This window comes from Bombina bombina, chromosome 11, assembly GCF_027579735.1.
Source record: "Bombina bombina isolate aBomBom1 chromosome 11, aBomBom1.pri, whole genome shotgun sequence".
NCBI lineage: Eukaryota > Metazoa > Chordata > Amphibia > Anura > Bombinatoridae > Bombina > Bombina bombina.
Window position 1 is genome coordinate 178,499,130 of NC_069509.1, and position 16,327 is coordinate 178,515,456.

The 16,327-nt window shown below is 39.7% G+C and overlaps 1 protein-coding gene across 1 annotated transcript in view; it reads right to left on the minus strand.

Annotated features, from left to right (window-relative positions):
* Positions 1-3,710: 3,710 nt before the first annotated feature.
* SNN (stannin) overlaps positions 3,711-16,327 on the minus strand; it is a 38,687-nt gene continuing 26,070 nt past the window's right edge. The window contains exon 2 of the mRNA XM_053695008.1: positions 3,711-5,786. Within this exon, the coding sequence (XP_053550983.1) occupies positions 5,460-5,723 (264 nt within the window). The 5' untranslated portion in view covers positions 5,724-5,786 and the 3' untranslated portion in view covers positions 3,711-5,459. The remainder of the gene's footprint in view (positions 5,787-16,327) is intronic.

Sequence of the window (16,327 nt, forward strand, 5' to 3'; positions counted from 1 at the left end):
TGTGCACTTTACTACCGTATACTTGTTGATTACATTGTGCACTTTAGTACCGTACAGTGGCTGACTACATTGTGCACTTTACTACCGTATACTTGTAGATTACATTGTGCACTTTACTACTGTACAGTGGCTGACTACATTGTGCACTTTACTACCGTATACTTGTAGATTACATTGTGCACTTTACTACCGTACAGTGGCTGACTACATTGTGCACTTTACTACTGTACAGTGGCTGACTACATTGTGCACTTTACTACCGTATACTTGTTGATTACATTGTGCACTTTACTACCGTATACTTGTAGATTACATTGTGCACTTTACTACCGTACAGTGGCTGACTACATTGTGCACTTTACTACCGTACAGTGGCTGACTATATTGTGCACTTTACTACCGTATACTTGTAGATTACATTGTGCACTTTACTACCGTACAGTTGTTGACTACATTGTGCACTTTACTACCGTACAGTTGTTGACTACATTGTGTACTTTGCTACAGTACAGTTGTTGACTACATTGTGTACTTTGCTACAGTACAGTTGTTGACTACATTGTGTACTTTGCTACAGTACAGTTGACTAAATTGTGTACTTTGCTACTGTACAGTTGGCTACATTGTGTACTTTGCTACTGTACAGTTGGCTACATTGTGTACTTTGCTACAGTATAGTTGACTACATTGTGTACTTTGCTACAGTATAGTTGTTGACTACATTGTGTACTTTGCTACTGTACAGTTGACTACATTGTGTACTTTGCTACAGTATGGTTGTTGACTACATTGTGTACTTTGCTACAGTATGGTTGTTGACTACATTGTGTACTTTGCTACAGTGTAGTTGTTGACTACATTTTGTACTTTGCTACTGTACAGTTGACTACATTGTGTACTTTGCTACAGTATAGTTGACTACATTGTGTACTTTGCTACTGTACAGTTGACTACATTGTGTACTTTGCTACTGTACAGTTGACTACATTGTGTACTTTGCTACAGTATAGTTGACTACATTGTGTACTTTGCTACAGTATAGTTGACTACATTGTGTACTTTAAGAGCCACCACTTCAGAGGCACAAAAACCACTTGTTACACTAAGCTTAAAGTGAGAAATTCCTTTTTAAACATATGCATAGTATTCATCCGGATACAAATAGAATAGCAAAAGACCTGCATAAAAGAATGTTTCATAAGCAAACTCATCTTTCTAGCAAAATTTGCTTTGAGTCTTTATCAAATCAACTTTGAACTTGTGCATTGAACTAAGTAGTCACTGAGAAGCATGTAGCAGGGTCAGGTAAACTGCAGTGTACTTAAAGGGAACCCCTGTGCAATTGTTACTAAAGAATTTAAAGGGACACTGAGATTGTAATATAGAATGACAGGTATCACAAACCTAACCTCACCACATCACATCCTAATTTGTAGTTGTTTTTTTTTATCATTTCTACGGATGCCAAATGTTTTTTTTTTTTTAAAGTTTTGCTAACAGAATGACAGTAGCAAGCCTCGTCATGTCCAGACTCAAGTCCAGGTGATAGGTGTATTTTGACCATTTAAAAAATAATTGCAGCAGACAAGGTGTTGATCTGTTTTAATAAGATTCAGACTAATGGGAGACAGCAGAATAATGTTGTAAGGTGCACTGCCCCTTTAATTCTGCAGTCTGAGCACTGGGAAAAAAAATCAGTAAATTACAGATAAAGTATGCAAATAAATAATGCATATGTGTTTCTGCAAAGATAAAACCCTTTTCTGAGAACACTGTAGTTTGTTTTGCCTTAATGTGTTTCCAATGACTTTATACCAGCTGCAGAATATAAAATGTATGATAAATTGCTTGTGTATGTTTATTTTTGTATGTGAAATAGCTGATGTTATTTGAAACTTTAAGCCATTAAAATGGAGGGAAATCAGATCTTTTTGCATGACTTTCTGCACACACACACACATTTATTTAAATTATCTCTGTATATCAAAGTCCAATACTTATATAGCATTTTATTACTTTTCTCTCCTACCTCCCACTTCTGCTGGCTAGATTTATACAGCTATTCTATTGCCTATATTTAAAGGCACACTGAACCCACATTTTTTCTTTTGTGAAAGAGCATGCAATTTTAAGCAACTTTCGTATGTACTCCTATTATCAATCTCTTCATTCTCTTGCTATCTTTATTTGAAAAAGGCATCTAAGTTTTTTTTTTTGGTTCAGACTTTGGACAGCAGTTTTTTATTGGTGGATGAATTTATCCACCAATCAGCAAGGACAACCCAGGTTGTTCACCAAAAATGGGCCAGCATCTAAACTTACATTTCAAAAAAAGATACCAAGAGAATGAAGAATGTTTGATAATAGGAGTAAATTAGAAAGTTGCTTAAAATGTCATGCTCTATATGAATCACAAAAGAACAAATTTGGGTTCAGTGTCCCTTTAAGTATAACTTTTAGTATAGGAAGGGATACCAAAGGCAAAATCAGCCATTTTTGATTCTGATATAAAGGTAAAGAAGCTATTTGTAAAGCATTTAATACATTCCAGCAGGTAAAACGAATCACTGGGAACAATGTAAAGGGGGAGAAAAAAAATGAGGGTAAACTCTCCCTTTAAAAGGCCGATCCCACACACATACCAGCAATTAAATATCACATAAAAACTACCTACAAAACAAATGTTTTAAAAACAACTAAAGAGCAGTCCAGGAATAAAGCACTTGAAAACCCCATTGAGTATAATTTATCTAAGCTAGCCATATGCAATCACATCAATATTGTAATGTTTATTCTCATTAAATATTTTACGGGGTATTATATTTTAAGTTTAAAGTCCCTTTAATCTACAAAAGAGGGGGAAAAATAAGAGGGTTACTGTAAATTCATTCAAACTGTTAGTTTATTCATTTTTAAAATGTACTTTACAGCTTAGTGTTAAAATGTGAGACTGTTCTGATTCAATTTATTTTTGAGAAACAAACCGTGGGAAAGGATATTTTCTTTTATGAACCAAATTAACTAGTTCAACTACACAGTGAAATATTCACCGAGCAAACTCCAACCCTAGGTGGGAAATTTAACCCTTTGCCATTTTTTAAATATATTTTTTAATGCTTTAATAAAGCAATTTGTAAAGGAGCTGTGCAGCGTTTCACTTGACTGGTTGTCATGGAGAGCACAATTGTTAAAGGTACAATACAGTCAAAATTAAACTCAATTCAAAGCATGCAATGTATAAAAAATAAATCTTAGTTTCTTTGCTATCGTTGTTAAAGACCATATCTAGATACACCTGCCTTGGCGTTTCTGAGCCTACCTAGATATGCTGTTCTTATTTTTTATAAAAGCAAAATCTAAAGATTTTTTCGTTTTTTTAAATCGCATGCTCGTAATTTTTTTTTTTTTTTTTTTAATTGCATGCTCTATCTGAATAATTAAAGTTTAAATGTTGACATTCATGTCCCTTTAATGTGAAGGGAGCAAGGAGAAAAAAAAATGGCTGTACAAGCGAAAATCAGAAGATTTTGATATTTTAAAACAAGACGTCTGACAACACAGTACTTTTTCTGTTCATACTACAAATCCACTTTGGCACATTTTCTCAAGACAAAAATATCTGTATATACTAGACTAGCCGCATTACCATGACTAGAAAGTTACCGGTTTGTTTCCCACAATGAGTCTGGCGCAATAAGCATAAAAACACACAAAATGACAACAGCTGTATTTGTTTCACAAGCACAGAATCCAGTGGTTATCACAAATACAGATACAAATTTGTGTCAGTAATGTTCATTACACACGATACGTTTAACAAATGTGTTTAAGACGCAAATATAAATCAGACAGATTTGCACTTTATAGCAACTTTCTTTTTTTAAGTTAAAAAGAAAAAAAAAAACCTGGTTCAGCATTGAGAGATTTACAATACTCATAATAATGCTGTTAACCCCTTAGCTGACAAAGAAAGGCTTTAAAGGGACAATCTAGTCAAAATTAAACTTTCATGATTCAGATAGGGCAGCAATTTTAAGCAACTTTCTAATTTACTGCTATTATCAATTTTTCTTCATTCTCTTGCTATCTTTAATTAAAAAGCAAGAATGTAAGCATAGGAGCCGGCACATTTTTGGTTCAGCACTTGGGTAGCGCTTGCTGATTGGTGTCTAAATGTAGCCACCAATCAGCAAGCGCTACCCAGGTGCTGAACAAAAAACGTGCCATCTTGTAAGCTTACATTTTTTCTTTTTCAAATAAAGATAGCAAGAGAATGCAAAAAAAATGATAATAGGAGTAAATTAGAAAGTTGCTTAAAATTGCTGCACTAACTGAATCATGAAAGTTTAATTTTGACTAAACCATTCTTTTAAGCTAAAATCTTTTTCCCTAGTCTAACATTCTTTGAGGGACATCACATTTTTTAAATTTTGACTAGACTATCCCTTTAACAAACCTATATAGCAGCCAAAAGGCTAAACCAGGAAAAGTGAATCGTGTAGGAAACTGGTGGTCACTGCTACACCGTATGTTTGGTTTTGACTGAAGTCTTTCCAGCAGGTCATTGGATATAAAATATACCCAAATTCACTCCAACTTTTAGACTCAGGTCGCCACTCAAAACACAGCACACACTAGTACGTTCTGAAGGCGAAGTCTAGCAGTTTATATTAAAAACACAGTAAAAGTTTACAGGCTAAAAGATGCAAAATGTGAAAAAATGTCACAACAGCCTGTACGAGAGTCCTTAATGCATTCATGTAAACATCAAATACAACTTACTGTAATGGAAATGTACAAAGATATAAGATTGTAGTGAAAATCTAAAATGCTATTTCATTCTTAGAAAATAGAAATCTACAATTCTGCTCCCCTGCTACATAAAAAGAAAGGGATCCTCATGGAATTCTTTTTTTTTTTTCCACGTCAACGGCTCCCAAACAAATATCGTTTGCAGCAGCTTCACTGCAGGTAAACGCTTAAAGCGAATACAAAAAACGCACAACAATAATAAGGTATCTGCTTAAAACAAGAGGAAATTGAATCTTAGTAAAAAAAAAAACAAAAAAAAACACCAACATATTTAAAACCTGCAATTTTACACATCCGTCTCACATGAATGGTTTCCAGTTCAGTTTTTTTTTTTTGCCAACAAAATGGTGGCTATGCACGTTCCATTCTTTAAAATATATACAACAACTGTATAAATGTATGTTGGAGTAAAACTGCAGCTTCCTGTTGGTTATTTTCATGATCAGACAATTGGTAGTTCACATTCTGGGGGAAAATCTTGTTAATAAAGAATGATCTAAACATTCAAGTAACAAATGCTAGGAAAATAAAAGTCACGCATGCTGTGTCAGGTAGAGTCACTTTGCCACCACAGCCGGGTCTATGTTATTCACAGTATTAGTTCTGCTTGTTAGATTCATCTCAGCTGATATGTTGAAGCCAGTGAATTAACCATGCACCTCGGTCCCGTTAGGAGTCAGTTTGGTTTTTCGCTCCACTCGAGGTCCTGTGGCAGAATATTGAACCAGAAGAAAAGGTTCTTTGGTTTCAACTTCCCCGACAATGCTCTCCTCATCCTCCGACTGGCTTATTTTCTGCAAGCGGAGGTAACACCAGCAACCAAGTATTAAGGCGCCAAGTGCGGCAATGGCGATTAGGATGACAATGACTGTAACCACCCCAGTGGTGGGATTATGGTCCATTATAGACATGTTTGGGTTTAGTCTTCACAAAGGTTCTAACTTTGTCTTCTGTGCAGAGTCAGTAACCGGCAGCTGCAAAAACAAGAATAAACCATTAATTACACTGGATACAAAAACAGAAATGATCAGTTGGTTTAATAATTAGTTCACTTATCTCAAACAAACTTTATTATACATACAAAAATGGACACATCAGTGATACATTTAATTAGATGCACATCATTTTTATGAAAGGAACATCAAAATCATTGTACGTTTGCATGGGTATATGATTAGCAAGTACATATTGCAAAATCAGTCTGTATACAAAATAAATGTTCAAATCTTAAATGCTTTTTAAAGGGCTTTGATATTGCACAGCTGCCTAGGAATACACCCTTATAAAGCCAGGTCCTGGTTATGTCACTGGTCTCCTGTGCTATGACCACTAAAAGGCTATTCTGAAGTGACACGTGAGATTCGCTGTAGCATTGCGCTATACACAGACAATCTCAGTATAACTGCAGTATGTACTCCTGGTCTCCTGTCCCTCTGGGGGTGACATGTGAGACTCGCTGTAGCATTGCCCTATACACAGACAATCTCAGTATAACTGCAGTATGTACTCCTGGTCTCCTGTCCCTCTGTGTGTAACATGTGAGACTCACTGTAGCATTGCCCTATACACAGACAATCTCAGTATAACTGCAGTATGTACTCCTGGTCTCCTGTCCCTCTGGGGGTGACATGTGAGACTCACTGTAGCATTGCCCTATACACAGATAATCTCAGTATAACTGCAGTATGCACTCCTGGTCTCCTGTCCCTCTGGGGTGACATGTGAGACTCACTGTAGCATTGCCTTATACACAGACAACCTCAGTATAACTGCAGTATGTACTCCTGGTCTCCTGTCCCTCTGTGTGTAACATGTGAGACTCACTGTAGCATTACCCTATACACAGACAACCTCAGTATAACTGCAGTATGTACTCCTGGTCTCCTGTCCCTCTGTGTGTAACATGTGAGACTCACTGTAGCATTACCCTATACACAGACAACCTCAGTATAACTGCAGTATGTACTCCTGGTCTCCTGTCCCTCTGTGTGTAACATGTGAGACTCACTGTAGCATTGCCCTATACACAGACAATCTCAGTATAACTGCAGTATATACTCCTGGTCTCCTGTCCCTCTGGGGGTGACATGTGAGACTCACTGTAGCATTGCCCTATACACAGATAATCTCAGTATAACTGCAGTATGCACTCCTGGTCTCCTGTCCCTCTGGGGGTGACATGTGAGACTCACTGTAGCATTGCCTAATACACAGACAACCTCAGTATAACAGCAGTATGCACTCCTTGTCTCCTGTCCCTCTGGGGGTGACATGTGAGACTCGCTGTAGCATTGCCCTATACACAGACAATCTCAGTATAACTGCAGTATGTACTCCTGGTCCCCTGTCCCTCTGGGGGTGACATGTGAGAGTCACTGCAGCATTGCCCTATACACAGACAATCTCAGTATAACTGCAGTATGTACTCCTGGTCTTCTGTCCCTCTGGAGGCGACATGTGAGACTCACTGTAGCATTGCCCTATACACAGACAATCTCAGTATAACTGCAGTATGTACTCCTGGTATCCTGTCCCTCTGGGGGTGACATGTGAGACTCACTGTAGCATTGCCCTATACACAGACAATCTCAGTATAACTGCAGTATGTACTCCTGGTCTCCTGTCCCTCTGGGGTGACATGTGAGACTCACTGTAGCATTACCCTATACACAGATAATCTCAATATAACTGCAGTATGCACTCCTGGTCTCCTGTCCCTCTGGGGGTGACATGTGAGACTCGCTGTAGCATTGCCCTATACACAGATAATCTCAGTATAACTGCAGTATGTACTCCTGGTCCCCTGTCCCTCTGGGGGTGACATGTGAGACTCACTGTAGCATTACCTTATACACAGACAATCTCAGTATAACTGCAGTATGTACTTCTGGTCCCCTGTCCCTGTGGGGGTGACATGTGAGAGTCAATGCAGCATTGCCCTATACACAGACAATCTCAGTATAACTGCAGTATGCACTCCTGGTCTCCTGTCCCTCTGGGGGTTCACATGTGAGACTCACTGTAGCATTACCCTATACACAGACAATCTCAATATAACTGCAGTATGCACTCCTGGTCTCCTGTCCCTCTGGGGGTGACATGTGAGACTCACTGTAGCATTACCCTATACACAGACAATCTCAGTATAACAGCAGTATGTACTCCTGGTCTCCTGTCCCACTGAGAGTGACATGTGAGACTCACTGTAGCATTGCCCTATACATAAACAATCTCAGTATAACTGCAGTATGTACTCCTGGTCTCCTGTCCCTCTGTGTGTAACATGTGAGACTCACTGTAGCATTGCCCTATACACAGACAATCTCAGTATAACAGCAGTATGCACTCCTGGTCTCCTGTCCCTCTGGGGGTGACATGTGAGACTCACTGTAGCATTACCCTATACACAGATAATCTCAGTATAACTGCAGTATGTACTCCTGGTCTTCTGTCCCTCTGGAGGTGACATGTGAGACTCACTGTAGCATTGCCCTATACACAGACAATCTCAGTATAACTGCAGTATGTACTCCTGGTCTTCTGTCCCTCTGGAGGTGACATGTGAGACTCACTGTAGCATATCCCTATACACAGACAATCTCAGTATAACTGCAGTATGTACTCCTGGTCTCCTGTCCCTCTGGGATGACATGTGAGACTCACTGTAGCATTACCCTATACACAGACAATCTCAGTATAACTGCAGTATGTACTCCTGGTCTCCTGTCCCACTGAGAGTGACATGTGAGACTCACTGTAGCATTACCCTATACACAGACAATCTCAGTATAACTGCAGTATGTACTCCTGATCTCCTGTCCCTCTGGGGGTGACATGTGAGACTCACTGTAGCATTACCCTATACACAGATAATCTCAGCATAACTGCAGTATGCACTCCTGGTCACCTGTCCCTCTGGGGGTGACATGTGAGACTCACTGTTGCATTGCCCTATACACAGACAATCTCAGTATAACTGCAGTATGTACTCCTGGTCCCCTGTCCCTCTGGGGGTGACATTTGAGACTCACTGTAGCATTACCTTATACACAGACAATCTCAGGATAACTACAGTATGCACTCCTAGTCTCTTGTCCCTCTGGGGGTGACATGTGAGACTCACTGTAGCATTACCAGGTCCTGGTTATGTCACTGGTCTCCTGTGCTATGACCACTAAGAGGCTATTCTGAAGTGACACGTGAGATTCGCTGTAGCATTGCGCTATACACAGACAATCTCAGTATAACTGCAGTATGTACTCCTGGTCTCCTGTCCCTCTGGGGGTGACATGTGAGACTCACTGTAGCATTGCCCTATACACAGGCAATCTCAGTATAACTGCAGTATGTACTCCTGGTCTCCTGTCCCTCTGTGGGTGACATGTGAGACTCACTGTAACATTACCTTATACACAATCTCAGTATAACAGCAGTATGTACTCCTGGTCTCCTGTCCCTCTGGGGGTGACATGTGAGACTCACTGTAGTATTACCCTATACACAGATAATCTCAGTATAACTGCAGTATGTACTCCTGTTCTCTTGTCCCTCTGGGGGTGACATGTGGGGCTCACTGTAGCATTACCCTATACACAGACAATCTCAGTATAACTGCAGTATGTACTCCTGGTCTCCTGTTCCTCTGGGGGTGACATGTGAGACTCACTGTAGCATTACCCAGGTCCTGGTTATGTCACTGGTCTCCTGTGCTATGACCACTAAGAGGCTATTCTGAAGTGACACGTGAGATTCGCTGTAGCATTGCGCTATACACAGACAATCTCAGTATAACTGCAGTATGTACTCCTGGTCTCCTGTCCCTCTGGGGGTTGACATGTGAGACTCGCTGTAGCATTACCCTATACACAGACAATCTCAGTATAACAGCAGTATGTACTCCTGGTCTCCTGTCCCTCTGGGTGTGACATGTGAGACTCGCTGTAGCATTACCCTATACACAGACAATCTCAGTATAACAGCAGTATACACTCCTGGTCTCCTGTCCCTCTGGGAGGGTGGGTAACATGTGAGATTGATGTAGCATTGCCCTATACACAAACAGGGACACTGCCTCCCCAGGCAATTCACAACAGTCTGTCTCTAGTATTTAACAGAACATAAAAGTCAAAGTTAAACTTTCATGTTTCCAACATGTAATGTTTACTTCATTTGCCAAAATGTCCTTCATTCTCTTGGTATCTTTGGTTGAAAAGCATATCTAGATAGGCTTAAAATCAGAAATAATAACTGGGAGATAGCTGCTGACTGGTGGCTGCACACATGCCAGTAGCGTATTGCTGCTTTGCAGGGTTTAAAACAGTTACATGCAGACAACGGTGCAATAATACAATGCTATAAAACAGACCATTTATGTACAGTTTTGGTTACAAATAACATATGCAGCCCATATCCAGAATAAATATTATGAGAAGCACATGCAGCTTCTTATATGTTAGGATCTAAACTGGGTCTGAAATTAGAGATCAGGTATTAAGTGGGAAATGTGGATAAAACAAACCCATTAATCAATAAATCACTATAAACCCTGCAGAACAGCTGCTGCTGACATGGGAGCGGATTCTAGAAGCTACTCACAAGGTATAATTGTGTACAAAGGCAGCAACACGTTACTCTCAAAACACTTCTTCTTGTTAGGTCTCAACAAGGGTTAATTAATGTGCAGACGTAATTGGGTTCTGTCTCAGCATCTGACAATGGGTCAGAAGTCATTATTTTCACAGGCGACAAACAGAACAAAAGGAAGTACAGTTATAGCACATCACTGCCAGACAGAAATGAGATCAGTCAGAGACCGTCACGAAAAAGTATTTACAAGACAAATATTAGGACACAAGGCTGGCACCATTATGGGGTGTGCACGTTAAAGGGTCGCTAGACTCGAATATATCATAAAGGGACAGTAAGCTCAGCGGTTTACAACAATGCTTTAAAAACAGAACAAAGGATTCCAAAAGAACAATAATAATAGAAGTTCATTGGAAGGTTGTTTAATATAACACGCTCTATCTGAATCATGAAAGTCCGATGTAGACTTTACTGTCCCTTTATGAACCTCAATACCATTTTATTTTGCGCTATGAAGCCATGCAGTGTCTCTGAAAGGAAGAACAAGTACAATTTTCAGTTGCATTTCACAGCAAACGGGCAAAATTTAATGACAACTGGATATTGCTTCTCATTAATTAAACAAGATAAAGGAACATAGTAATCTTGTGTTTTTATAATATATGAAAAAAAAGTCAAAGTGGTTCAAATTTAAGGTGGATAATTATGCACAACTGAAACCCTACTACTCTCTGGGTAACAGGGACAACTTGCTGAGAGAAAAAGTTCAGCACAGGAACATCAGGAAAAAGCTCTGTTACTCAATACATTCTGTCTTTTAGACAGAACAGATAAATGTTTATCATGCCCCTTTAAATGATCAGCTAACTGTCCATTTAAAAGGGACAATCCAGCAAAAATTGGAGTGCATACAGGCACATTTCTCTTTTGAATATACATGTATTAGCAAAAATGCTTTTAAGAAAAGCTAAAGCTGTTTCGAGTGTATTTAGGTATGCTCCATGCACCATTAAACACAGCACTTGCGCACAGAAGTTGCTTGCATCATCTAGTAATGACTTGGTTTTTTAATTGCTGACTTTATGCAAGCCCCACTGGTGCTCTGAGCAGCTACAGTATTTAAAATGCTGGTGCACTGAGAATATCTAGCTATGCCTCACATGCACATGCAGAGAAAAATGCAAACACTTAGGACGGTAATAACTTTTACTAGGAGCATTTTTGCCATTACATGTATTTTGCAAATAGGTATCTATTCAAAGATGTAAATCATCTATGTGCACTTCAGTTTTGACCAGAATGTCCCTTTAAAGTATAATTAAGGGAATGTCATGCGCCTTTAGTTGGGTGATACACAGAGTCTTGTTGCCCTATTTGGTACCATAGCTACAGTTTTAGAGACAAGATCTCGGTCCCAGGGTTTATGAATCTCTATAGACATTTCAGGCGGGGTGGGGGGAGGGACGGAGATGCTTTTTGTTGTGTAAAAATCCCTGACTTGCTTCATTAGAGTACAGAGGTCTATTTGTTTTTCCAGCGGGAGAGCGGAAGCGCTGAGCATTAGTTATGCTAATAGGACTCATTAGTGCAGCCTGACATCTCTACAAGGTTACAGACAGCGCGCTGTATATACAGTATCCCACAAAAGTGATTACACCCCTCACATTTTTGTAAATATTTTATTATATCTTTTCATGTGACAACACTGAAGAAATGACACTTTGCTACAATGTAAAGTAGTGAGTGTACAGCCTGTATAACAGTGTAAATTTGCTGTCCCCTCAAAATAACTTAACACACAGCCATTAATGTCTAAACCTTTGGCAACAAAAGTGAGTACACCCCTAAGTGGAAATGTCCAAATTGGGCCTAAAGTGTCAATATTTTGTGTGGCCACCATTATTTTCCAGCACTGCCTTAACCCTCTTGGGCATGGAGTTCACCAGAGCTTCACAGTTTGCCACTGGAGGCCTCTTCCACTCTTCCATGACGACATCACAGAGCTGGTGGATGTTAGAGACCTTGCGCTCCCCCACCTTCTGTTTAAGGATGACCCACAGATGCTCAATAGGATTTAGGTCTGGAGAAATGCTTGGCCAGTCCATCACCTTTACCCTCAGCTTCTTTAGCAAGGCAGTGGTCGTCTTGGAGGTGTGTTTGGGGTCATTATCATGTTGAAATACTGCCCTGCGGCCCAGTCTCCGAAGGGAGGGGATCATGCTCTGCTTCAGTATGTCACAGTACATGTTGGCATTCATGGTTCCCTCAATGAACTGTAGCTCCCCAGTGCCGGCAGCACTCATGCAGGCCCAGACTATGACACGCACAACATCATGCTTGACTGTAGGCAAGACACACTTGTCTTTGTACTCCTCACCTGGCTGCCGCCACACACTCTTGACACCATCTGAACCAAATAAGTTTATCTTGGTCTCATCAGACCACAGGATATGGTTCCAGTAATCCATGTCCTTAGTCTGCTGGTCTTCAGCAAACTGTTTGCGGGCTTTCTTGTGAATCATCTTTAGAAGAGGCTTCCTTCTGGGACGACAGTCATGCAGATCAATTTGATGCAGTGTGCGGCGTATGGTCTGAGCACTGACAGGCTGACCCCCCCCCACCCCTTCAACCTCTGCAGCAATGCTGGCAGCACTCATACGTCTATTTCTCAAAGACAACCTCTGGATATGACTCTAAGCATGTGCACTCAACATCTTTGGTCGACCATGGTGAGGCCTGTTCTGAGTGGAACATGTCCTGTGAAACCGCTGTATGGTCTTGCCCACCGTGCTGCAGCTCAGTTTCAGGGTCTTGGCAATCTTCTTATAGCCTAGGCCATCTTTATGTAGAGCAACAATTCTTTTTTTCAGATCCTCAGAGAGTTCTTTGCCATGAGGTGCCATGTTGAACTTCCAGTAACCAGTATGAGAGACTGTGAGAATGATAACACCAAATTTAACACACCTGCTCCCCATTCACACCTGAGACCTTGTAACACTAACGAGTCATGGGAGGGAAAATGGCTAATTGGGCCCAATTTGGATATTTCCACTTAGGGGTGTACTCACTTTTGTGCCAACGGTTTAGACATTAATGGCTGTGTGTTGAGTTATTTTGAGGGGACGGTAAATTTACACTGTTATACAGGCTGTACACTCACTAATTTACATTTTAGCAAAGTGTCATTTCTTCAGTGTTGTCACATGAAAAGATATAATAAAATATTTACAAAAATGTGAGGGGTGTACTCACTTTTGTGATATACTGTAATAACAGAAGTGTAAAAAGCCCTTCTGTAGTGTGCGCACAAACCACTCAGACTATTGCAGCAAATAAACAATAACTACCCCTAACTGCTCAGTGCTGCACAGCTATTAATGTTTGATCACAAATTATAGGTTAAATTCCCTTGTTAAAATGTTTATAACAATTAGTGTGGATTTCTCATTACTTAAAGGAGCATCAAACCTAAAATGTTTTCTCTTTAATGGTTTAGATACAGCATAGAATTTGAAACAACTTTCCAATTTACTTCTCTGATCAAATTTGCCTTATTCTCTGTGTATCCTTTGTTTCAAGATCAGCAATGCACTACTGGGAGCTAGCTGAACACGTGGTGACCAATGACAAGAGAAATACATGTCAGCAATCATAAGCTTTCAGCAGTGCTGCTCCGAATCATACCTAGATATGCTTTATATGAAACCAAGAGCATGAAGAAAATTATATAACAGATGTAAAATGGAACGTTTTTTAAAATTGTATACTGAAAATATAATTTTAACTTTAGTGTCCTCTTAAGCTGAAAGAGCTAAAGGGTGATCCAAGAATGTGACATAAGACAACGTCTACAATGCACGTTACAGTTCCAATTTATACATCACTACACTCATGAGCACCGGGCACACAAATCAAATTAGTTCATGTCATTTTCATAATACAACTTGCTTGAATTTGCAGTCCAGACACACACCCATTGAAAAGTCTTAAGTATGTTCATTTTATTTCCTATAATGTGACAGATTAGGAAAAATGTAAATGAAAAACATAATTTATGTAAGAACTTACCTGATAAATTCATTTCTTTCATATTAACAAGAGTCCATGAGCTAGTGACGTATGGGATATACATTCCTACCAGGAGGGGCAAAGTTTCCCAAACCTTAAAATGCCTATAAATACACCCCTCACCACACCCACAAATCAGTTTAACGAATAGCCAAGAAGTGGGGTGATAAGAAAAAAAGTGCGAAGCATATAAAATAAGGAATTGGAATAATTGTGCTTTATACAAAAAAATCATAACCACCACAAAAAAGGGTGGGCCTCATGGACTCTTGTTAATATGAAAGAAATGAATTTATCAGGTAAGTTCTTACATAAATTATGTTTTCTTTCATGTAATTAACAAGAGTCCATGAGCTAGTGACGTATGGGATAATGACTACCCAAGATGTGGATCTTTCCACACAAGAGTCACTAGAGAGGGAGGGATAAAATAAAGACAGCCAATTCCTGCTGAAAATAATCCACACCCAAAATAAAGTTTAACAAAAAACATAAGCAGAAGATTCAAACTGAAACCGCTGCCTGAAGAACTTTTCTACCAAAAACTGCTTCAGAAGAAGAAAATACATCAAAATGGTAGAATTTAGTAAAAGTATGCAAAGAGGACCAAGTTGCTGCTTTGCAGATCTGGTCAACCGAAGCTTCATTCCTAAACGCCCAGGAAGTAGAAACTGACCTAGTAGAATGAGCTGTAATTCTTTGAGGCGGAATTTTACCCGACTCAACATAGGCAAGATGAATTAAAGATTTCAACCAAGATGCCAAAGAATGCAATGATTTCTCCTTAGAATTCTTAGGATTAGGACATAATGAAGGAACCACAATTTCTCTACTAATGTTGTTGGAATTCACAACTTTAGGTAAAAATTCAAAAGAAGTTCGCAACACCGCCTTATCCTGATGAAAAATCAGAAAAGGAGACTCACACGAAAGAGCAGATAATTCAGAAACTCTTCTAGCAGAAGAGATGGCCAAAAGGAACAAAACTTTCCAAGAAAGTAATTTAATGTCCAATGAATGCATAGGTTCAAACGGAGGAGCTTGAAGAGCTCCCAAAACCAAATTCAAACTCCATGGAGGAGAAATTGCCTTAATGACAGGTTTTATACGAACCAAAGCTTGTACAAAACAATGAATATCAGGAAGAATAGCAATCTTTCTGTGAAAAAGAACAGAAAGAGCGGAGATTTGTCCTTTCAAAGAACTCGCGGACAAACCCTTATCTAAACCATCCTGAAGAAACTGTAAAATTCTCGGTATTCTAAAAGAATGCCAAGAAAAATGATGAGAAAGACACCAAGAAATATAAGTCTTCCAGACTCTATAATATATCTCTCGAGATACAGATTTACGAGCCTGTAACATAGTATTAATCACGGAGTCAGAGAAACCTCTATGACCAAGAATCAAGCGTTCAATCTCCATACCTTTAAATTTAAGGATTTCAGATCCGGATAGAAAAAAGGACCTTGAGACAGAAGGTCTGGTCTTAACGGAAGAGTCCATGGTTGGCAAGATGCCATCCGGACAAGGTCCGCATACCAAAACCTGTGAGGCCATGCCGGAGCTATTAGCAGAACAAACGAGCATTCCCTCAGAATCTTGGAGATTACTCTTGGAAGAAGAACTAGAGGCGGAAAGATATAGGCAGGATGATACTTCCAAGGAAGTGATAATGCATCCACTGCCTCCGCCTGAGGATCCCGGGATCTGGACAGATACCTGGGAAGTTTCTTGTTTAGATGAGAGGCCATCAGATCTATCTCTGGGAACCCCCACATTTGAACAATCTGAAGAAATACCTCTGGGTGAAGAGACCATTCGCCCGGATGCAACGTTTGGCGACTGAGACAATCCGCTT